Source organism: Nematolebias whitei, chromosome 2, assembly GCF_014905685.2.
Source record: "Nematolebias whitei isolate Nwh7 chromosome 2, NemWhi1, whole genome shotgun sequence".
Taxonomy (NCBI): domain Eukaryota; kingdom Metazoa; phylum Chordata; class Actinopteri; order Cyprinodontiformes; family Rivulidae; genus Nematolebias; species Nematolebias whitei.
Genome location: NC_056499.1, coordinates 29,013,722 through 29,037,453, shown reverse-complemented (window position 1 = coordinate 29,037,453; position 23,732 = coordinate 29,013,722). Strand labels below are relative to the sequence as shown.

General features: G+C 41.3%; 1 protein-coding gene across 1 annotated transcript; it reads right to left on the bottom strand.

Moving 5' to 3' along the window:
- Positions 1 to 1,331: 1,331 nt before the first annotated feature.
- Positions 1,332 to 23,482, bottom strand: sv2ba (synaptic vesicle glycoprotein 2Ba). Its single transcript, XM_037697609.1, has 13 exons — positions 23,318 to 23,482; positions 17,159 to 17,870; positions 9,947 to 10,127; positions 8,645 to 8,796; positions 7,508 to 7,641; positions 6,919 to 7,008; positions 5,687 to 5,800; positions 5,467 to 5,555; positions 5,180 to 5,344; positions 4,944 to 5,077; positions 4,645 to 4,845; positions 3,107 to 3,266; positions 1,332 to 1,852 (listed from the first exon to the last, which is right to left on the bottom strand). The coding sequence occupies exons 2-13, from the start codon at positions 17,634 to 17,636 to the stop codon at positions 1,669 to 1,671; spliced, it is 2,082 nt and encodes a 693-aa protein (XP_037553537.1). The 5' UTR covers positions 17,637 to 17,870; positions 23,318 to 23,482; the 3' UTR covers positions 1,332 to 1,668.
- Between the last annotated feature and the right edge of the window lie 250 nt (positions 23,483 to 23,732).

Below are 23,732 nucleotides of genomic sequence, written 5' to 3'. Positions count from 1 at the left end.
GCTGTACCTCATCTGTGTCCATCCATCCATCCATCCATCCATCATCTTTACCCGCTTATTCCATTTTGGGTCACGGGGGTCGCTGGTGCCCATGTCCAGCAATCACTGTGCGAGGGGCGGGGTACACCCTGGACGGGTCGCAAGTCCATCACAGGGACACATAGAGACAAACGAGACAAACAACCATTCACTCTCTCACTCACACCTAGGGACAATTTAGTTACCAATCAGCCTAACATGCATGTTTTTGGTCTGTGTGAGGAAACCGGAGTACCTGGAGAAAACCCACGCATGCACGGAGAGAACATGCAAACTCCACCCAGAAAGGCACCTGGACCGGGGTTTGAACCAGGGACCTGCTCGCTGAGAGGCAGCAGCTCTACCAGTTGCGCCACCGTGCTGCGATTTCTGAGCATGTGATCATTAAATCTACTGAAAACCCCTGAACAAGAAGCAGCACGTACTCTCTGTAGCTCGTCTGACTGTAGGGAACTTACCACAGCATCTACATTTAAAGACTAAGAGTTTTAATGAGTTTCTCAAGAGGTTGATCAAATCCTTAACGACCGTTAACATTTACAGCACACCTTCTTGCCTGACTGTAATCAAGACACGAGAACATGAGCCTCATTTTTATTCAAGTCATGATGCTGCTAATAAGGTTCAGCTAATGTACACAGGTCTGTGTACAACAACAAATACAGACACGGTAGACAGAGTGTGGTGTCTCGGTAAACTCACAGGCATGTTGATAACACCACTCACACACGTACACACGCGTACACACACATACACAATGCTTGGTCATATCAAAAACGTAACACACTCCTTAGAAACCTTGGTAGGTGTTATTTAGGTGTTAGGGGCAGAAATGCAACGAGTTCTGCAAAACGCTTCTTCATCAGAATGTTCAATAAGAGCATCATACTGAAACTTTGAATCACAGTTTCCTCTCTGTCTCTCTTTTTATTTTAAAGAAAAAGACAAAAAAAAAAATTAGACAACAGTTGCTGACATTTTGTTCATGGCAAAATTTGACGGGTACGGACTCTGAAGCTACATAATCTACAGTTCACAGCTTTACACACACAGAGAGTCGAGGACGAGACAAAGACAAACCACTTAGGATGCATTTGGGTCAAATTTGAAGACAGGTGAAATTGTTTATAAAATAAAATACATTTTTCCTACTTTAAAGTCTATACCTAGAGCAAAGTGGACGACAGCCTTCGACAGTACGGACACCATGAGACCATGTTTAAAGGTTGATTGAATGTGAGAGGTGTTTTTCATGCTGCTGAATCTCAACAGTGAGTCTAACAGAACCTTCCCCCAGTTCAAGTTGTCACTACAAGTCCTTCTCTTATCAAAAGGGAAACAATTCAGAGCACCACATGGTAACATGAACTACACAACCATTCAAACACAGACACATTTGAACGTTTTAATCTTTTACACAAATCTCAAACAAACTATTGCTTTTTTTTTTTTTTCCAGTGTGAACAAGATGAGAAAAACTAGGAACGGAAAGCAGCCACGGGTTAATGTAGGCAACCAGACAGATTGTTGAACATTGAACTCCTCTCGTTATTGATCTTTCTGCTTTTAGTTTGAGCTTTTAGATACTGTCAGTGTCTGGGGCTCCAAAACCGCAGGACGTTTGGCTCCTCAACAGAGGATTTTCTCCCGAGTTTCAGGAAGCTTCAGGGCCACCAGACCGCCACAGACGAGGGCGGCGAAGGCCAGGAAGATGGGGACGATCTTCGTGATGCCGATGAAGGCCGCAAAGATAAAGCTGGCGACGATGGCCGCACATTTACAGATCGCGTTCAGGATGCCGAACGCCGTGCCTCTGCAGAGAAACAAAAAACAAAAAAACTGTGAGTTTTGAACTCACTTAACCCAATGGTTAACCCATTTTACCCCTGATGGGTTAAATGTGGGTACTGAAGGTTTTAGAGGAAAATCAATTATTTTGATGACAGCCGAATAGGCAAGGTTCTTATTAGCTGCAGCTCTTTGTGGAGGTTGTTAATATTCATTGTGGAATGCAGGTGGGTTCTTGCTAGAAATTAAAAAACAAATGAATCCAGACACCAGATAATAGCCCTTTTTAGATTTAGGTGGCAAATAAATGATTTGAGAGAAAAGTGCTGACACCTGAGGGCAGATTTATGTGTAATGAATATCAGAGAGTGCACACAAGGTCAAAAACAATCAAACAAAAACTTTGATTTCCTTCAATTTGATGAGTCAGTGTTTTTTATGGTTTAAAGTGCCATTTATTTAAAACACTGAGTTTAATAAAGCCACCAGAGTTTAGTTGTTGCCAACAATTCTTGATAACCTGCAGAAGAAATGACTACATTAGTTGCTTATTTTATTAGTTTATTGTTTATTTGTTGGTGTTCATTAACTAATTAGGAAACACTAAAGTGAAGCAAATTTCAACAGACATTTTTAGACACTATGTGTGTGTGTGTGTGTGTGGTGGTGGTGGTGGTGGTGGGGGGTGGGGGCGCGCCAAGGCCTACTGAGAGACATGGTCTCTCCAGCACGTCAAAGGTCTTCCCTGGGGTCTCCTCCCAGTCAGACATGCCTGAACCACCTCAACTGGCTGGAGGAGGCTGTGGAGGAGCAGCGGTTCTACTACGAGTCTCTCTCAGATAACTGAACTTCTCATCATATCTCTAAGGGAGAGTCCAGTTCCCCTGCGAAGGAAACTCCTTTCATCCGCCTACATACATGCTTATATATACATGTGTACACTTAAAAAAAAAACATGTATACATGTATATATATATATTTATATATATATATATATATATATATATATATGAATATATATATATATATATATATATATGTGATAATCTTCACTTAAACAGTGGATCCTTTGGATCTAATTGTGACTCGGACTCCAATTTATTTTGGTTTTTGGTTAATGAAAAAAAAGTGTCTCCTCGAACTTTACTTTAAAGTCTAGACATCAGTCTCATTCAGACTCCTTCAACTTGTGAGTAAGTCTTATTGTCTGCTGAAGGCCTGGTTTAAGTTCAAATGGAGAATGCACTGCATCTTCTAATGGGAGAGTGTTGACCCGTACCTTTTGGAGCAGGGGTAAAGCTCCACAGAAATGACCTCTAATCCGTTCCAGGCTGCCACACTGATGGCGTAGAAGAGACACTGCCAGCATATTACAGCTCCTTGACTGAAACTTAAGAGCAGCAGGAAAGTGCAGGCCGACGACGCCAACATCGAACCCCCTGGAAAAAAGAAAGCAAATAAATCATCCAGCTTAGTCTTATGGCTGTCAGTTGAGGGGTGCTGTGAGCATGTGGGAATGTGTACATGAAAAATATTATTTAACTAAATAAATGCACACTGGCAGAGCATGATGTCTCATCTGAATATTAATTTTCATCAGGGAGTTCTGCAGTGCCTTCTGCATGCCTACCTTTCCCAGCCTCTTCTCATGGTGATATTTTATGACGGCAAATCTTCACAAGTTATTTAACCAGTCCATCCATCCATCCAACCATCCATCCATTTGTCCATCCATCCATCTTCTTTAATAGCTTGTACAAATTTGCTGGGAGCTGGTGCCTATCTCTTGTTGTCTTTAGATGCCTGGAATGGTTGCCACTTAATCATGATGAGACTTACTGACAGGAAACTATTTACACAAGGATCGTAGAATTAATTCATGTCTTTGGACTATGGGAAGGAGACTCATTACCTGGAGAAAACCTGCATGAGGAGAACATGCAAGCAAACATGCCACCTTCTTGATTTGAAGTAATAGTGCTAGCCAACTGCACCACTGACCAGACCACCATAAAAAAATCCAGTTTGCATTTTATCTTTCTCACAATTCTTTTGTATTTTCTATGTGGTCAAGTTTAGAAAATTATACTTGTTTAACCTGATGCATGCTCAATAATCCAGGTAGAAAAATCTAAAAAAGTTAAATCTGGTCCTCTGGACATTCAAAAAAACAAAACAAAGCAAAACAACAAAAAAATGTAGAAACGTTTCGTCTCTCATCCGAGAGACTTCCTCAGTCTGAGGTGTAGTTTTCAGTTCAGTCTCTTAAATAGCACCTTCTCAGAGTGGATCAACCAGTTTTGCTGCAGACAACCAAAACCAGCTGATCACATGCTCAAGAAGGACCATCAGCCTAACAATGGATCATTAGCACACTGATGGCTGTTTACTGTTCACAGAGGGCTGAGTGATACTAGCAATCACAGCATTGTAAGAGGGGGACAATTGAACACGTAGGCCTCCACCCCTGTTTAACGATGGACGGTTTCTTTTCACAAAGATGGCCTCCTTTACTCCTCTCTCAAACCATTGTTCCTCTCTATCCAGGATGTGAACATCTTCATCCCTGAAACTTGTTTAAGTTAAAAAAAATGATACGATAGACATAAAAAAAAAAAACTACTTTTTTCAAGGTTGCATGGCCTGGTCTACCTAATCTGTAGTAAATAAATGATAGTTAAAACCAGGCGAGTCATGTTCTATGTAAAAATATAAAAATAAAACAAGATAAACAAAGCCTGCTTGTGGCTGTTTTATTAGCTAACAAGACAAAACCCAGACAAAAAGTCATTGTGGAGTTTGGACACTTCTTCTCACCTATTAATCGAATCCTTCCTATCTTGTCAATGAATAATGCTGAGATGATGTTGCCTGGCAACACAGCCAAACTGCCCAAGAAGCTGACCATGTAGATGACAATGTCATTTTCCTCCTGGAAGTTTAAATGGCAGCCTTTCTTCGGGTGGAGGAAGGTGGTGTTTTCCATCTGACAGTTCTTGAACTTTTCCTGCCACAGGTCTGGAAGGACAGCAGAGATGTAAAGAAGGAGACAGCCACATGTTTTACTTTAACTGCCTCAGCAGAAACACACTGTAACAACCAGCCAGCTGTGGTACCTGTGTTGTAGAAGACAGTGTTTTTAATTGTGCAGTTCTCAAAGAACGTGTTGGTTGATTTGATGTCCTCAAAGTAGCAGTTCTCAAACAAGGACTCCTCAAACTTGACCGATTTAATCTCAATGTTTGCAAACCTAAAGAAGAGGAAAGCGACGACACGAAGCTGGAGTAGGAACAAACTAGGGATCATGACGTTGTGGATCTTCTTGTTAGGAGGAGGATGCAGACAAACTCACTTGTCGTGGATGTACTCTCCTTCGCGGTGGATTTGGTTGACCAGAGAAAAGTTGAAGTGGAAGCGTTCGACTCGTTCTCGGTGAAACACTCGCACCTTGGACTCGAACTCCTCGTACTGCATGTACTTTATCATATCGGGGAACCAAACTCCCAGCCCGTGGTAGCTAATGCACAGAACAAATTAAAGAAACAAAACCAAACTGAGCGCCGGAGTACTTCCATTTGACTGAAGAGTTTTTTAACTTGTGTGCTTTAACGGAACGTGTCGACGTGAATGTTCTTCAACCTGAAAGCCAAGCAGAACCACACAATGACCAGGAGGAGGCCTTGCAGTCTGAGCTCTGGGGCAGACAGAGACATCACGTTGGCCATCACCTTTAGGGAGAACAGACAGAACATCACGCTCGTCATCAAATCTTTCTTTCCTAGTGTATGTGAGATCAGGCGCACGGAAAGTAAAAGTTTCTGTCGGTTCTCTTATTGTAATGTAAAGTGAGGTCTCCAACCTGCTGCAGCATGGTCATTTTTCGGACAGTCCAGCGCTGGAAGGCAGTTCCTGTATCACTTTGGATCTCTATGAAGTCGTCCTCTTGAGTTTGTGGAGTCTTTATGTTTGTCACCTGCATAAATATGAAAAGTTAATGTCTTCATGTTCATAGCAGTTGTTTTCTCTGTTGAACTCAGGCCTGAAGCTGCTGTGTGGGTTTTATATTCATGCTTCACCCATCATGCTAAAGAGAGTGAAACAGAGAGTGTGACAGAGATTGAGAGAGACTGACAGAGAACGAGAGAGAGAGTGACAGAGAGACTGACAGAGAATGAGAGAGAGAGTGACAGAGTGAAAGAGAGAGTGAAAGAGAGAGTGACAGAGAGCAACAGAGAGTGAGAGAGAGTGACAGAGTGAGAGACTGACAGAGAACGAGAGAGAGAGTGATAGAGTGAAAGAGAAAGTGACAGAGAACGAGAGAGACTGACAGAGAATGAGAGAGAGAGAGAGTGACAGAGAGTGACAGAGAGACTGACAGAGAATTAGAGAGAGAATGAGAGTGACAGAGAGCAACAGAGAATGAGAGAGAAAGTGACAGAGTGAAAGAGAGACTGACAGAGAATGAGAGAGAGAGTGATAGAGTGAAAGAGAGAGTGACAGAGAACGAGAGAGACTGACAGAGAACGAGAGAGAGAGAGAGTGACAGAGGGACTGACAGAGAATGAGAGAGAGAATGACAGAGAGCAACAGAGAGAGTAACAGAGAGCAACAGAGAGTGACAGAGAGTGACAGAGAGCGAGCAAGAGAAAACAAGAGAGAGCGACAGAGAGCAACAGAGAGTGAGAGAGAGTGACAGAGAATGAGAGAGAATGAGAGAGAATGAGAGAGACTGACAGAGAACGAGACTGACAGAGAGACTGACAGAGAATGAGAGAGAGAATGACAGAGAGTGACAGAGAGCAACAGAGAGTGAGAGAGAGTGACAGAGAGCGAGCAAGAGAAAACGAAAGAAAGCAAGAGAGAGAAAGCAAGAGAGAACGAGAGAGAGAGAGAGAGAGAGAGAGAGAGAGAGAGAGAGAGAGAGAGAGAGAGAGAGAGAGTAAGCCCAAGTAGTTCCTGTGCGGTCGTGTTGTGTGGACAGTTTTTCGGAGCTTTTGTTATATTTTTGATTTTTAACTTTTCTTTCCACCTAACAATTTGAAATTTGATGAATTAGCGTAAACGTTGGCATTGGTGTGGATGGAGGCTTACAGTGAAGACTCTCTCTGGCTCGTCCTTGGCTTTCCAGTTGGTGTCGTGAACTTGCCTCAGGATCATCCAGGCCTCGTCGTGTCGAGCGTTCTGAAACCCACACACATGAACTCTGTAAGTCCAGAACTGTCTGTGTTAGTTTCCAGAGCTCTGTGTGAAACCAGACACGCTCTTTGGTCTGTGTTGGTGAAGTTATGCAGTATTTTCTGCCATATTTGAGGGAGGCTCTTTTAATTATAGTTTGGACCCCCCCAACACAGTTCTATTTACACCCCTGCTGGACAAGCCTGCTGGGTGACAGTGCTCACATTAGGTCTGTCTTTTTAGCAGAACAGGTAGTTTCTTCTAACTTGGGGGAGTGTGGCATCAGCAACACACAAAGTAAACACCACATGTGGTTGAAGGGTTGACTTTTTGTCCTGGAGGCGAATCAGATGCGGGTGGTGTTCTTTGTAACGCCTCAGCAGTGTTGCTGCGGTTGCTGATTTCTCAGATTTCATAACCAATCACAGCTAGATGTTTAAAACTGCAAAGTGAAGTATTATGTATAGATTTTGTACTCATAGTTTTACGGGTGACAGTATCTGACCTCCAGCAGGAAACGTGGACTCTCTGGCATGAAGAAGATCCCGATGAGAGCAGCCAGTGCAGGGAAGAGACACACCAGAATAAACAGTCTCCAGCTGTGCATCTGAAACTGGGTCCCTATAGCAAAACCCCAGCCTGCCAACGCAGGAAAGAACAAGTTAAATTTTCCAGAAAACGTCTACCTTAGATAGTTTATTGTGCAACTTGAATGATTAATTTAGTGCAACAAAAGCATGATTTTTATGCAATAAAGTTTTTTTTTTTAAATAATGATCTGCTTCAGTTTCTTGTAAAAGTTTAGTCAGTTGTAGATGTACACCCACTGGTTGATTTCCAAAAAGTTTCATTAAAACTGGTCCTGTGTTTCATTAAATATTTTGTAAACAGAAATGGACGGTTGACACTGATACCCAACAAAGTTCAGTCAGGCCATCTTGACGGTTTCTATTTTGTTGTCGTTGTTGTTGAGACGTTTCGTCCTTCATCTAAGGGACTTCATCAGTCCGAAGTGCCACCAACCATCTTATTACCAGCAAACTGGTTGGTCTACTATATGGGTGTGCTGCTTGTGGGACTCAGTTTGTTTGCAGCGCCTCAGATTGATGAAGTCCTTTGGATTAAGGATGAAACATCTCAACAAAAATGTTCAAACTGTCCAGATGACCTGACTGAACTTTGTTGGATTTTCTACCTGGGTTATTGAGCTTGAACTTTAACGTTGGCACTGATAGTTTATGCTAAAGTTTTTGACAAACGTCTTGTAGGATGAGTATCACATGTTGTACAATGATTCTCATTTTCTAGACACAACAAAGTTTACCTCAATATCTGTGAAACTGAATTATAGCCATTTTGTGTTTTCTACTGTTAATTGGCTGAGGCAGCCATCTTGTGTTGGGTCAACTCCATGAGTTAACCAGCTGTAGATGTCCAATGAATATTTTTTGAGAGTTACATTAAAATGTGTCCAGCGGGTCATGAGTTAAACTAACAGACACAGAAACACATGCACAGACTAAAGCATCATTTAATGACGACTTATTATCTTTTTTATTAATATACAGGAGCATTTCAACCTTTGTGTGTTTGCATTTTCTCTTGTGTATTTTGCGTTTCTTCATGGGAGTCTTGGCGTTACCGTAGTGAGGAATGATTCCCCAGGCGGTGAAGGAGGCATACAGGCCTCCCAGCATCCAGAACATGCAGAGCCAGCTCAGATGTTCTCCACGTTTATCCATCTGCAGGAACTCAGTGAAGTAGGTGTACACGATCGGGATGGAGCCTCCGATTCTGGAGCAGAAAGACACTTTTTTACTTCTCTGCCTCCTCAGTAAACACTTTGCTGCACACTCTCAGTTACAGCAGGCACTTGTTTAGGCACGCAGAAGGTTTTAGTTGAATGAATCTACATATTTTAGACCAACTCTACTCTGCTGAAAATGTCACTCTTAGACTTATTGTATATTTGTGTTGCTAAAAGCAGTAACAATTAAACAACCTTGTCTTCGTTACAAACTGATTTCAAAAGCAAAACCCTGAAATTAATATCCTCATTGGGGGAAAAACTGACACATTTGGACATTCAATAAAAACAGTTATTTCATGCTAGAAGTGCCATGATACAAAGACTCACAAGTAAATATATTTAGATACTGAATGACAGCAAAATGATTGGAGCTAATTAAATACTTCACAAATTGCAGCTGTTGTCAGCACTGCTGCCTCCCCACTTTACCCTCCTGATAAACTAGCAAAAATGTTGAATTCTATTATGCACGAGCAGCTTTTTCTGTTTTACAAAAGCACACATGCATAAGCCGTAATCGTTGCTTACAAAAGGAACCAATAAAGAATCCAATAAAGCTGTATAATGTCAGAAACAGCCCTGCAGAAAAAGGTGCTGGCACAGAAAAACTGAAGTAAACAACAAATAAGAGCATTATTTCCTTGTTTTAATTTGCATGAGAAAGGGTTTTCTCTGTTCAGGTAAATAAACAGAAATCTCCTTGTTTGTCGCTTGCAGCAAGAGTTTCACTGAGGTGGTATTAACTGTTTGAGATCGTGTCAGCATGCCACACTGGAAGCTTCTTGTAATGAAACGCTCAGTAGAATGAAAATCCACTGAGACCCAGGCTTTATAGATGAAACTTCAAGAGCTCATTTAAAAAAAAAAGTGCATCTTTCTAGGAACACAGGAAATCTGAAATGAGCTTTTTGAGGTTGACTTTAATCAAAAGTGTTGCACAGCCCTAAAAAAAACCTCTGTTTTAATGGAAATTCCCCATCCACCGTTATATAAAGTATTTAAATGTCATGCATCTTATTTTTAAAACTTGCTTTCTGCTACCACATTATTCACAGAAAAGGTCAGTCATTATGAAAAGCCATTCGAGTTGCCTTTTGTTCCAAACACTCTGCAAGCATCAGAGAGGCATCTCACCCAAAGCCCGAGCAGAACCTGAAGAAGAGGAAGAAGCCGTAGCTCTGAGCGAAGCAGGACAGAAAGGAGAAGACCAGGTCAATGGTCAGGACGTAGATCAGACACTTCCTCCTCCCCATCTTATCGCACAAACCTCCCCACACCAACGCACCCACCATCATGGCCACATACACCAGCAGACCTGCAAATGCACAGACACAGTTATAATAGGCTTTACAGATGCACCACTTCCAAAACGCTCACATGAAGCTGCTCATGATCTCCACCAGGGGTCCTCCGTTACCCTCACATGAACACAGACATGATGAACTCTGCTGCATCCTTTCACATGCACTCTAATCAGCCCCAGTGTTTCATTTCTTGGCATTTTATGATGAATAGAAAACATGTAAATACGACTACAGAGGTCCATGAAAGGCGACTCTATAGAAAGGTCACAGTTGAGAACGCAAACAAGCCATGGTTTCAGCTTTTCTCACATGTGACATGCGTTGCTTCAGTTGTTCATTGAGATTTTGAGGCTTTTATTTTTTGCAGCACTTTTACAGTTTCCAAGAATAAAATATTCTCTGACTCATAGCATCCCTGAGCCTGTGTCTGAATTACACAGGCAGCTGGTCCTATTTGCCATCGCTCCTGTTTGTAACTATGTAAACAGAGTCATATGTTCTTGTTTTGTTGTTGCCTTCCACACTCAGTCTTATAGTTTTTGCCGTCAACTTGATTTAAAACTTCAAACTCTTACCTCACGCCTGCCTGTTCTGTGTTTTTACTACAGAGCCCTAATTACTGAGGGCCTAAGCAGCTTAGTGGCACGTGGAGCCACGTTGTGCACCATGCACCTTCCCCGTGGATTACTAAAGAAGCTGAACGCTCTGACGCGCTACATGCCATGCTGCACAATCCATTCACCAAGAGACTGCTGAGGATACGAGCAGACAAAGTGTCAAAGTCTTCATGTCAGCTCATATCTCAGCCATGTTGATGCTTTAGGTGAGAGGTATGTTTTCCACGTGTGGTTGACAGGACGGACTTGTGATCGGAAAGACTGTCCTTCAGGTGAAGGTCCAGGATCCATCCCAGCTGAAATCAGTCTGAAAAAAGTGTCCTTCGTTTCTGTGAGGTCGCTGAATTCATGGAGGGTGAAAGGAGATTCATCTTTTCATTTCATCTTTTCATAAAAGGGAAAAGCACTGGAAATGTGTTTGTCACATCGAAATGATAAGACAAGGCATCTTTAAAAAAAATAAAAAATTCAAATGCAGCCAATCAAACGGTGCATCCAGCATACACTGAAGGATAACCAGCCACAGACTCCTTTTTACAACAACACATTCAGTTTCTTTAATAAACAGTAGACTGTAAGTTTCATACTCATTGATGGTTCCTTACGTACAGTATGTCTCTTTATGGTAACAGAAGGGGTTAATTCTTAATGAGTGATTAACTTGTTTGTTTGTTTATTTGTGGGATTCAGAAGACAAGGGCCATTAGAAGCACATGACTCACAAAAAACTTAAGTCCTAAAGATTAGTGGTCCAGACCCTGGTCCCTGTGGAACACCATGTTGCATGTTTCAGTTGTTTCCTGCTCCAATACGCCTGATTCAGTGATTGAGGTTGTTTTCACACCTGATAGTCTGGTAGACTCGGTTCGGTTGGGGACCATAATTCAGAACATTGCCGGTGTGGTTCACATTCACACTGCACCGAGTCAGTCGAGCCAACCTGTTCTTCCCCTCACCTGTGGTGGCGCTGCACCAAGAACTACTAAAGGAAACGACACAAAAACAACTGAAGAAGACACTTCTTGTTTTGGATGGATAATCCTGAATCAAACTAAAGATATAGGAATAAATAATTTTCATATTAGTCCTGCAGTTGCTATTCCTGTTGTCCCACCATGAGTCCTTGGACAAATCAAAGTTGATTTAAATTTATTGAAACAAGGGAGAGAATTAGAAAGTAATGAGGTGGAAAGATACATAGGAAACGAATACTCAGAATATATCAAGATTTATACTGATGCATCTAAAATGTTAAATAACAGAACTGGTATATCTTTGGTAATTCCAGAATTAAATATTATGAAAAACAAAATAATAACTGACAATTTAACAGTTTATACCGGGGAATTATGGGCAATATTTATGGCTTTGGAGTGGATTGAAGAAATTAGAGGAACAAAGGTTGTAGTTTGTTCAGATTCAAGTAGTGCATTAATTAGAATTCAGGAGGTACGTTCAGATACAAGACAAGATATTATACTGGAAATAGCTCAATTAGTTTTCAGGATTAATAAATATGGGTCAGAGGTTAAATTAATATGGATTCCTGCACACATTGGAATAATAAGAAATGAGTTGGCTGACCGTTTTGCTAAAAGTGCTACAAAAAAAATAAATACTGTGGATTTAAACGTTAACATAAGTAAAAACGAGGTTAAGAATATAATAAAGCTACATATTAAGAAGAAATGGCAAGAGCATTGGGGTAATGGAGACAATGCTAGATTTTATTATAATATCCAAAAAAAGTTGGAGGAATTCAGGAAATGTAATAGAACAAAAAAAGAAGAAGATATTATTTCGAAGATGAGATTTGGTCACACGGGATTAAACAGCACACTGAAAATAATCAATAAACATGTGACGGGCTGTTGTGATCATTGTGGACAATTAGAAACAATAAAACATATTTTCTTAGAATGCAATAAATATACAAAGGAAAGAGAGTTATTAGTTAGTGATTTAAATAAAAATAAAAGTAAGTTAGAGATAAAGGAATTGCTGCAAAGATCATTAGGGGATACAATTTTTTACCAGCTTAGATATTTGAGAAGAATAGGTAATTTACAAAGGATATAACGTGTAAAATAGTATAGAGTGGTATAGCATCGGCAGCACGGTGGCGCAACTGGTAGAGCTGCTGCCTCTCAGCGAGCAGGTCCTTGGTTCAAACCCCGGTCCAGGGGCCTTCTGGGTGGAGTTTGCATGTTCTCTCCGTGCATGCGTGGGTTTTCTCCGGGTACTCCGGTTTCCTCCCACAGACCAAAAACATGCATGTTAGGCTGATTGGTAACTCTAAATTGTCCCTAGGTGTGAATGAGAGAGTGAATGATTGTTTGTCTCGTTTGTCTCTATGTGTCCCTGTGATGGACTTGCGACCCGTCCAGGGTGTACCCCGCCCCTCGCACAGTGATTGCTGGACATGGGCACCGGCGACCCCCGTGACCCAAAATGGAATAAACGGGTAAAGAAAATGGATGGATGGATGGATGGTATAGCATCTGGTCCATACTCCAATCCAGAAGGTGGCGGTAATACACCTAAAAGCTGTTTGTAACCGCCATAAAAAAACAAGAAGAAGAACTTCTTCTTTTTCTTCTTCTTCTTTTTCTGGAAATAAAAACAAAAACGGAGTGGCAGCAAATTTGAGCGGTTTTAGGATTTCTATTTTGTTACTTTTCAACAATGGACTCAGCATGAGCAGAAGATGAGGCAGAAGACAATGGAGAATGTTCTCTTTCACACAAGGCTGCTGAGATGGCTCCGTATGAGGTAAGAGAAACGCACGTTTGTTTGCCCTGCACTGCAGTCCACTTCCTGCTTTTGGAGCGGTCTCCGGTCCGCATGCATTCACACTGCATTCGAACCGTGTTAGAGTTCACATCAACCAAACCGAGACCTAGGTATTTAGGCTGACCAGAGTTCACTTTTTTGGTCTGCATCAGAGTTCGACTGCACATTCACCCCTCCCTAAACGAACCGGACTTTATAGGCAAACGGACTAGAGTTTGATTAAAGTGGACTAAACAGGGCTGGTGTAAATGCACCCTGAATTACTTCCTCAATTTCAGCAGAATCCGGTTAATCAGCCATTCATTCAAATCAGGCGAGTCAAATCAGGGAAACAAGTAAAACATGCAGGACGGTGTTCCTCAAGGACCAGGGTCCTTGAACGGCATGGTCCTTGCCACTCAAGATCAATACAGACCATCATGGAAGGTTGAACTTCTAGGTTCTCATTTTATAGCTGGCTTGAAAGGATTTTAAATTTAAAAAAGTTAAATAATAATGATAATAGCCTAAGAATAATTGGAGGTTAACCAGGTCTCTCTTGTAAATGAGTCCTCGATGCTCATTGAGACTAACCTGTATAAATAAAGGTTGAATGAATAATATAAAGCTGTTGTTTTATAAAACAAATTAAACTTTGAGACTCAGTAAAAAGTTCAAACTTAAGAAAAAGGTTTTAGAGCTAAATCTAAAATTTCCAGTTAAGATGAACTTAATTTAAAACTTTAACATGAAAGTCAAATGTGCATTCATTCAAATAATGCTAAGTTTGAATAGGTTTACTGATTAATCTCTACTTGATGTCAGACTTGATTTTATTTATCAACATGTCTTGAAATAGTTTGTTACATTCATACAACCAGCCTTTCTTTGTCTCCCACACCTAACTTCTTTCATCCTGACCATTTACAATAAACACCAACAGGACCATTTAAAAGCCCCAAGCTGTGTTTCACAAAACATCTGAGGAGTTCATCTTCCATCTGAGAATAAGGTTTACATCACACATACAGTATTTCTGCTTTCCATCTGTCTGGTGCACAGAGCATGAGCGTGCATCAAAAGCACCATTCGATCTACTTCGTATTCTCAGCCAGTGATCAGAGCTCTCCTCTCGCGCTGCACAAACAGTTGATTTCATTTTCGCCAAGCCTTCCTCCTGCTATCACAGCCCGTCAGAGGCCCGAAGCATATCTGACAGCTCTGCACCGCGGCGCTGCAGGCCGCCAGGATCTCTGACTGCTGCAGCATGCTCCATATTAGCCTGGGAACGCATGCTGAATGCAATCACCACAGTGTTCCTCATCAGTCCCTCGCAACGCTCCATCCCAGGAGCTCCTTGTTAAGATGAAATGAGTGATGTGAAGTCTGTCACAGCGCCTGGCTGCACCCCAGGTCTGGGAAACAAGGTGAGGGGCTTTAACTCGCAGTTCAGCCGTGTGCACGGACATCATTAAGAACATAGGATTTCATGGTACATTTACTCGTAAGCTGTGCCACACACAAATATCTGCATCATTTTAAGCTTTTCTGGTAAATGCCTGCAAACGAGTGAAGCAAAAGTGAAGCTGCAATAAAAGATGCACAGCCACAATCTAATCATCAGTCAAAGTATGCATTGCTGTCTGAAAAGAATCCAAGGTGTGGCTCCCACAAGTCAAGTCCCAGACAGTTGTGGTACCACTGCCAAGGCTCAGAGAGGCTAATCTGGCTGCCCACAATGGACCAATTCACTGCTAGGACACACAATAGTAATTGTTCTTTGATCCAAGCCTTCTCCTTTAACTTGCAGGAGCAGCTGGAGGATATTCCTGTTTGATGAGCTGTAGCTGTGAAAAACCAAACATCTGCAGGATTTTGTTCCAGCCGAGCACAACAGCACATCATTTCACTGATGAGTTCCTCCTTTCTGGGTACAGACTGGAACTCGCCGACAGATGACTGTCATTAGCAAGTCTTGTGGGTTTCCAAAGGGATGCGTGTCTGTGTTGGTAAAGTAGGTTTCCTAAATCAGTTGTTAGCTACGCTAGCTGTGCGGTCCATAAAACGGTACGTCAGCAGGATGAGCTTCACAGAAATCATCAGCCATGAAGTTCTGTGCAGCGCAGACATTCATAATATAGAAGAAGGTTTAGTTTTGTGTGGGTTTTTTTTGTTTTCATTTAACAAAATGATGAAGAGGGGGCTGCTGTGGTGTAAAGGCAGGGCAGCCGACTTGGGAAAAGAAAGTCACAGGCTCAACTCCCCGCCATGCCCACATGTCGTGTTGTCCTTGAACAAGACACCTAATCCCGAACTGCTCCCCGGATACCTACATAGCTGCCAACTGCTCCACCTGGGTGTGTCTCAGATGTGATGGGTTAAATGCAGAGAACTAATTTCATCAATATATAGAAACATACAATGACAATACATATCACTTTCTTCATTTCTTTCAATAGAGTTCCAGTCACAGTTGTCAGATGACACTTGACACAAAGGTCAGAAGACCAGTCCTAAACATGTGCTGTGTGATCCTAGAAAACCAGTGCTGGCTCCAGAATTTAAGTTCAAATTAAACTGAGCCAAAGTCAAGCAGTGAACCTAAAAATAGCTTCTATTATAAATCATGAAATGTTTTTAAAACTTGGAATCAGATTAAAGAAGGACAAGCAAGAATGGTGAGGCCATTTTGGACATTCTGAACACGCTCATGAGTTGGAAATCAGAAGTAGAAACCTGGAGAGTGTCTGCCGTCTCTGGTAAGACTGTCTTTACACAGAAATAGCATCACATATCAAGGTTATTGCTGTATTAAATAATACAAATTAAAAAAATACAGTCCAACTTTAAAATATTCCGCTTTAGTTTAACTTTAGTTAGATTCAGGCACTGCAACTACATGTTTTGGTTTGAAATCATCATTGTCTTCTTTAGGATTTTCCCTCTTCAGGGGTCTCCACAGCGAGTCATCCTCCTCCATCTCACTCTGTCCTCTGCATCCTCTGTCCTCACTCCAACTACATCCATGTCCTCTCTAACTGCATCCATATATCTCCTCTTTGGCTTTTTCCTGACAGCTCCTTTTCTAACATCCTTCTACCAGTATACCCACTGTCCCTCCTCTGGACATGTCCAAAACATCTCAGTCTGGCCTCTCTAACTTTATCTCCCAGTTGTTCAACCTGTGCTGTACCTCTGATCATCTCATTCCTAATCTTACCCATCCTTTTCTCTCCTAAGGAGAACCTCAGCATCTTCATTTCTGCCACTTCCAGTTCTTTCTCCTGTATTTTTGTCATTGCCACTGTCTCCAGACCATACAACATAGCTGGTCTCACCATTGTCTTGTAAACTTTGCTTTTATGAGCTCACATTATAGTTTTGGTATATGTGTTTTACTTTGGATGCCCTTCCTGACACAACCCTCACCATTTACCTGGCTTAGGACTGGCACAAGAGATACACTGGCTTGTTCTTTCTAGTGGCTGATTTGAAAATCATCATAGTTTGGCTTAAAATACTTGATATACAGTAGTCCAAAATGTTAAGGGGCCAGTAAGAAGCTATACCTCATATTTTGGTTGCAGACATTGATATATAAATGGTTCTTCTATTTAAGGCATCCTCATTTCCAAAACTTTGCTGTGACCTACCTAACAGTCCTTTGTCAGCGTTGGATATGCACATGTCCTTCTCGGCACTGGGAAGGACAAAACCCACCACAAAGCCATCCACTCCGTCAGCCATTAGAGCCAGACCCAACACAAAGAAGAGCATCCACTGGAAGCGTCCATGGCCACAGTCCTCCATGATGGTCTCGTACTGCTCCGGCAGGTTGTCCTCCTCCTCCTCCTGCTGTGCATTCAGACGAGCTTTCCTTCTGGCCTCCAGCCGGGCTGCCCGCCGTGCCTCCTTGATCTCATCTGGGTGGGGGATGCCTTGGTATTCCCCTGTATATATCTGGTCATCCTCATCTGCTCCCTCGGTGACGTCACTGGCTGCATCCTCGTCCTGCTGGGGGTAGTCACTTTGGTAAGGGTAGCCATCCTGACCTCCTCCATCTTGAGTGTAGGTGTAATCTCCAGTCTCAATCATCTGCTGGTTCACGTTATTGTGGTAGGGGTCATCCATGGTTCCTGCAGGGTGTAAGGGGAGCAGGAGCTGCTTTGTGTTGTAGCTGTCTCACTGTTGAAGCTCAAGCTGTCAGCTACAATGGCATAATCCACCTAAGGAGTTCCTCTAAGTGTTGCTGCAGTCTCCTGGGTCCCAGGTGTCACAAGCAGCAGATCTTCTGTAGTTTTGGCCTCACACACTGCAGTGACAGACTGCTACCTTCCTTGATTTGCACCGTGCCGCATGCTGAACCTGAAAAAACATGACAAAATGTTTGTCAATTCAACAGCAACTCTTGTAAGGCAGAGACGTTGTGGTGCGTAGGTGCCCTTTGGGACAACTTGTGACCTGTCATTTTAAGTCACTGCTGCTATCTCAAAGGGCAACAGTGCTGTCATTTCATGAGGACTTGTATATCAACCTCTTCAAAAAGCAATAAAACACTCTCAGTTTCCCTCAATGGGGTATAAAATTATGTCAATGCTTTTCTTTAATGTTTTAAATTAACTTTTGAGAGTTGATGCAATCTGATATCTGCAGTTTTTCCTTCTTCACTCCCCTAACCTTTCCATTTATTATACTTCTAATGTGCTTATTATGCATGAATGAGTGCTATTTGGCAGAAAAGAGACTGTCAGGAGTGCTGGTTTTTCCTGTCGACTATTTATCCTTCTGCACAAGCAGATAATCTCATCGCCTCCTCGCTCAAACGCTCTGACGCCATTTTGATCCATCACACAGCGCTGCTGTGACGGCGACACATTCATCTGTGCTGGTTTTTCTACTGACCAGAGCCCTGAAGCAGCACTGCTGCTGCGCAACAACGTGGCGCAAACTCCACCAAATACTCACACTTTTGTTGTCACGTCAATTACTGGAAATATTAAATGACTTATAGCATGGAGTTATGCACACAATCAATCAGCTTGTATGGGAAGTTCTGATGGTGCTGGGATAGGAAATGATTTGTCTCGGACCAAACAGCTTGCCTGAATGCTAACCGCAGTTTAGCACATATTCAGTTTAAGTTCCCACAGTTCCTAACAGACTTTACCTTCATGTGACAGCTGTGAACCAACCGGTCAAGGTTTTTTTCACTTTTAGTTGTTGTTTTTTTTATGTGGATACTAATCGGATGAATCTTTTTTCTCTGTCATCTCGTCTCAAAGACTTGCACCTTTCAGAACTTCAAATGGATGACTAAATAAATAATTTAAAAAAGTGTTTGAGTGAAATGTTAGGCAACTTTGTGCAATCAGAGCAGGTTCAGTGCTCTCTCAACATGGCTCAGGAGCTTCAGTGGAAAAATAAACCCATCAATCCTCAAGAAAGGTATTTGTAAGGTAGCTGTGCCTAACACACTGGTTCTAAATCTTTTATACCTTTTATCTTGTGCACAAAAAGTTCTGGTGACTGTGGAAGTCATACACACTGATTCATATTGTCTTCTTGTTTTTCATCAAGCCAGAGCGTTGTCTTCGAGGAGGGCTACGCTTCACTTCAGGACAGATTTCATATAAAAGTGATCACTTACAGTCTGTTCTGTTTACGTGCACGACATACACGTACACACGCGTCAAAAATACAGTGAAGTTTGCTTTACGTAATCTAGTGCTTTCCCCCATATTTCTAAAAGCAGCACCTGTTGTTTTAGTTATACCAGAGTCTGGATGTTTCTGTTCTAGTCGTTGTGATGTAGAACTGTCAAACTGGTCAAAGCAGATGGCCGCTCGTCCTGAGCCTGGTTCTGCTGGAGGTTTCTTCCTTTTAAAAGAGACTTTTTCCTTCCCATTGTTGCCATTGTGCTTGCTCGGGATGAGAGACTGCATCGAAGGGAAGATTAAACATCTCTTCTGGCTTCCTTAGATAGAGAACTTTACTAACTGGCTTTTTTATGTATGTGAATGTTTCTGTTCAGTGCCCTGAGACAACTTTGTTGTGAATTGGCGCTATATAAATCAACTGAATTGAATTGAACTGGATTGCTGGACATGGGCACCGGCGACCCCCATGACCCAAAATGGAAGAAGATGGTTATGGATGGATGGATGGATGGATGGATGGATGGATGAATTGAACTGCACCACTATAACTGAGATCAGTTGTTCTTCATGACGGACTCATTACAGCCTTCATCAACATCTTCAATCCCCAAATAGTTGCTTAAGGTCATTAAAGTGTATAGAGTCACAATATTTGGCCTTACACACTGATAGATTTCCCTTTTTTCTTAAAGCAGCTTTATTTTTAGATTTGAACATCCTTCATTTTATCTATTCTTTATTTACATCTACTCGCTTGTTTCTTACAAGGTGTTGGAGATTTAGAAGAAAAAGTGGGATAAACCTAAGGCAGGCTGCCACAGGGCGACATAAAGATGAACAAAACAGACAGTCATTGACAGTTTAGATTCTCCAACGTTCATGTTTTATGACTGTGGGAGAAAGCCAAAGTTTCTCATTTGCATCACATGTGGTACATGTGGTGGAACAGAATTGTGTACACTGGGTCCCAGTTACATCCAACAAACGTATGAATTGCAAAGAAAAACGGTAATAACATCTAAGATATGAACTAAGAATATGCTAAAGTACGCTAAAGCTCGTGCTCTCAAAAATAAAAAGTAAATTAAAAATATAGCCATGTTACATTTTTGACAGATTTTAAAGAAATGTGTTTGCTCAGCGTCTCCGGTTCACATTTGACTGCCTGTACTGCGTGAACTGAGGTAACGCCTGAAGTTAATCCATTTATTTTGATTAAATGTATTTCTCTTTATTCTTCAGTTTTGCTCATTTATGTAGTGAATAAGAACATCCATCCATCCATCCATCCATTATCTAGTGTCAAAATGTTTCATCCTCACATTGTTACTGGCACCAAGATAAAATAAATCAGTCAACTTGACGGCAGCCTGCCACCAAGTTGACTGATTGTCTGTCTGTGTGCATGTGCTCGCTTTTTTTAATCTGTTGGCAAAAAAAAAAAAAAAAGTCATATACCAGGTTATTACAAAACACCCTGAAGTTGATCAACAGTTGTACATTTGCCTTAGAAAACACAGTTATGACTAAATCTCTTAACTTTACAGACAATGGGCCAAATGTTGGTGAGGTGGTTGCAGAGAGTCGTCCACAGCACGGATTCAAGGATTCAAGGATTCAAGGATTTTTTTTATTGTCATACCAGTTCACATTTTTATGTTTATGGTACGAAATTCAGACTCAGATCCCAGATCAAGAAGCTTAACAATTAACACATAAATAAATTTAAAAGAGTATGTGTGTGTGTGTGTGTATATATATATATATATATATATATATATATATATATATATATATATATATATACATAACATTAATATCTAAAACGTGGCCAATGAATGAATCTTAATTTTTTTCTTTTCTTTCTTACTCACATTTTTGGATTGTTAGTCTCAACAAAAACTGATGAGATCTAACTGCTGAACTGACCAAAGAAAAAGAAATTAAAGAAAAGAGAAACGCGTCGCCATAACAAGCATGACTGGAGCTTCAGCACAGCACTTGGTCTGCAGAGTAGATTGTTCTGAAATCAATAGGGAATTATTAATCCTCTCTCTCTCTCACCTCTTGTTTTACTTTTGGGGATAATCTCTAAACACATGGTCATCATCATTCAGTGCATAAACATTTGTGGTCGTATCCCACAATGCTTTGCTTGGGTTGGGTTATTCTGGTCTGTTCTGGTTTGGAGCCAAGATGACGAATCCTTTATTCCAAATAAGGACTACTAAAACTACAGAACCCCCCCCCCCCTTTTTTTTTTCATTCTGACCTTGTTGCCTCACATTGTCTATGTATTTATTTTTTCTTTATTGGTTTGTAAAAGTCATCAAGGTGATTGCAGCGGATTACAGAATCTGAATTAAACCCATAAAACCATTCAATGTGTGGTTTAGAAGTCTTACATTATAGAGTTCAAACATGTGAATGAACTAGTTTTGTTGCCAGGAAGTGTTGCAATGAAGGGATCATCATCATCATCAACTTGAAACTCAGTTGTGTGAATAAAACATGAACCATTCCGTAGAGATTTGCAAGAAGATCAGTGCTCAGGCTGGTCGAGGGAGCTGATGTTCCTTTCATCATCTCTCTGCAGCTGGCTCTTAGATAACAGTTAGGCTGCCTGCACTCAGCCTGTTCCCCTCCGTCTCCCTCCCTCTGCTGTCGGTGTATTGATCCATGTTTGCACCCATAACACACACACACACAAATTCAGACGTCAAATGACTTTTTATGCTGCTGCAGATTTGGAATAGGTCATGATCTGCTTTCCTCCAAGAGTGCTGAAAAGTCAGCGAGTCCCTTTGAAATCGTGAGAATCACTGTCTGTCTGAGGCCTCGCAGGAAGCACAGAGGTCACGCAGTAATTTACCGAGAGCGATTCCAGTTCCACAACTGACCTTTTAATGTTTAAATTTTTCATTGCTTTGACTGAGTCACACTCTACTGTCTCCGCTTCATCAGGATCTTTGTCTCATTGCACGTCAGAAACAAACACTTGTGCAGACTAAATGTCTTTTTCACTACTGTGATACTATCCATTAAAAATCCTATACAGCTGGATTTCCCACATTTAATTCAGGTCACTAGTTCAACCACAGTCACAGACCAGCTTCTATTTGTATATTTTAGCTGCAAAGACTTCAAACAAACTTCTCTTATGGTTAAATTTCTCTTTGGATTTTTTTCCCCCACCCAAATATTCCAACTTGCTTGGATGCACTTAGCAGTGCACTTGTCTTCAAGAAGTGTGCACCTCCAGGAGTTGTAGAACATTTTTAACATTCACCGAATGCTGTTGGAGGTATTTTACTAACACTTGTCGAGGCAATGTGTATTTTTCACTGACCATGCTCCATAATTTTAGTTGATTAATGAAGAATTAATTGCAGGTTGTTCTCCAACGTTTTGTAAATAAATATGAAGATGTTTACACCTGGTCGTTTTGGGAATCTCTTTATTCCATGACATTCTAATGTTAGATTTGTTCAATAAATATGTAACTAATGTGGTTCAGAGACCTCAAAATGCTTTTTTTGTTTGTTTTTACCTCGACTGTCAGGCTTCCCGTGAGCAGCAGGGTGAGAGGTTAAAGGAACAACTTAAACTTGTGTTATGTTCTAGTTTAAAACATAATTAAATGCAGGTTTCCCTGCATCTACTGCACCTCCTGGTAGAACGACTGAACAGACAGGTGAGTTCAGTTTAATCTCAGCGGCCTTTAGAGGTCAAAAGACAAACCTACATGATTTTTGAACATAGCCTTCCAGTCTGGATGTTGAGTTCATGTGTAACTAGATTGAGAATAAATCCCTGTCAGCAGGTTTTTATTGTGAAAATATATATTTTCACTTTGCCAGTGGGAAACATATCTTGATATGAAGTATTAATTTATGACAACATTGTATAGAGTGATTATTTCTTTGTATAGGAGTCAAAGTTATTGGTAACATTATTCATCGAACAGATATTGTTGTTTACAAGGTGGGACAAAATTCTGTTCCACTTCAGTCGCACTGATTTTGGGAAGAAAAAAAAATCAAGTCATTGTTATTAAATACTTTTTTTAACCAACAAAATGCACCACTTCCTTCTTTATAAAACCAAATAAAAATCACAGTACAGCAGGGAAAAAAAAAAAAAAAAAAACCTTACCAGAGTTTGCATTCTTCTTGTAAATCAATAACTTTTGCAAAGAAAAAGCATGAAGAAAAATGCATATATGTATAAAAAGTTAAATTCCAAATAGCATTTTCAGATGTCCAGATCCTTTATGACAGTTTATCCCAAGGCCGTGCTGCAGCCAAGCCTGAGGGATTAGGACACAATCTGACCACCCCCCTAACACCCCCACCCCCACCACACACACACACACTCCACCCTGACACACACGCACACATGCACGCACACAAGCCACACCCCTCCCACTCAGGGCTCATCCTTCAGGACACTCCCATGGACCAGTCTCCCTACACCTCCGGAGCCCGATGGTACGGTCCTCCAGCAGCTGACTGACTGTAGCTGCTCTGCAGGAAGTTTCTGTCTTGTTACTCATCTCTGAGAGTGATCC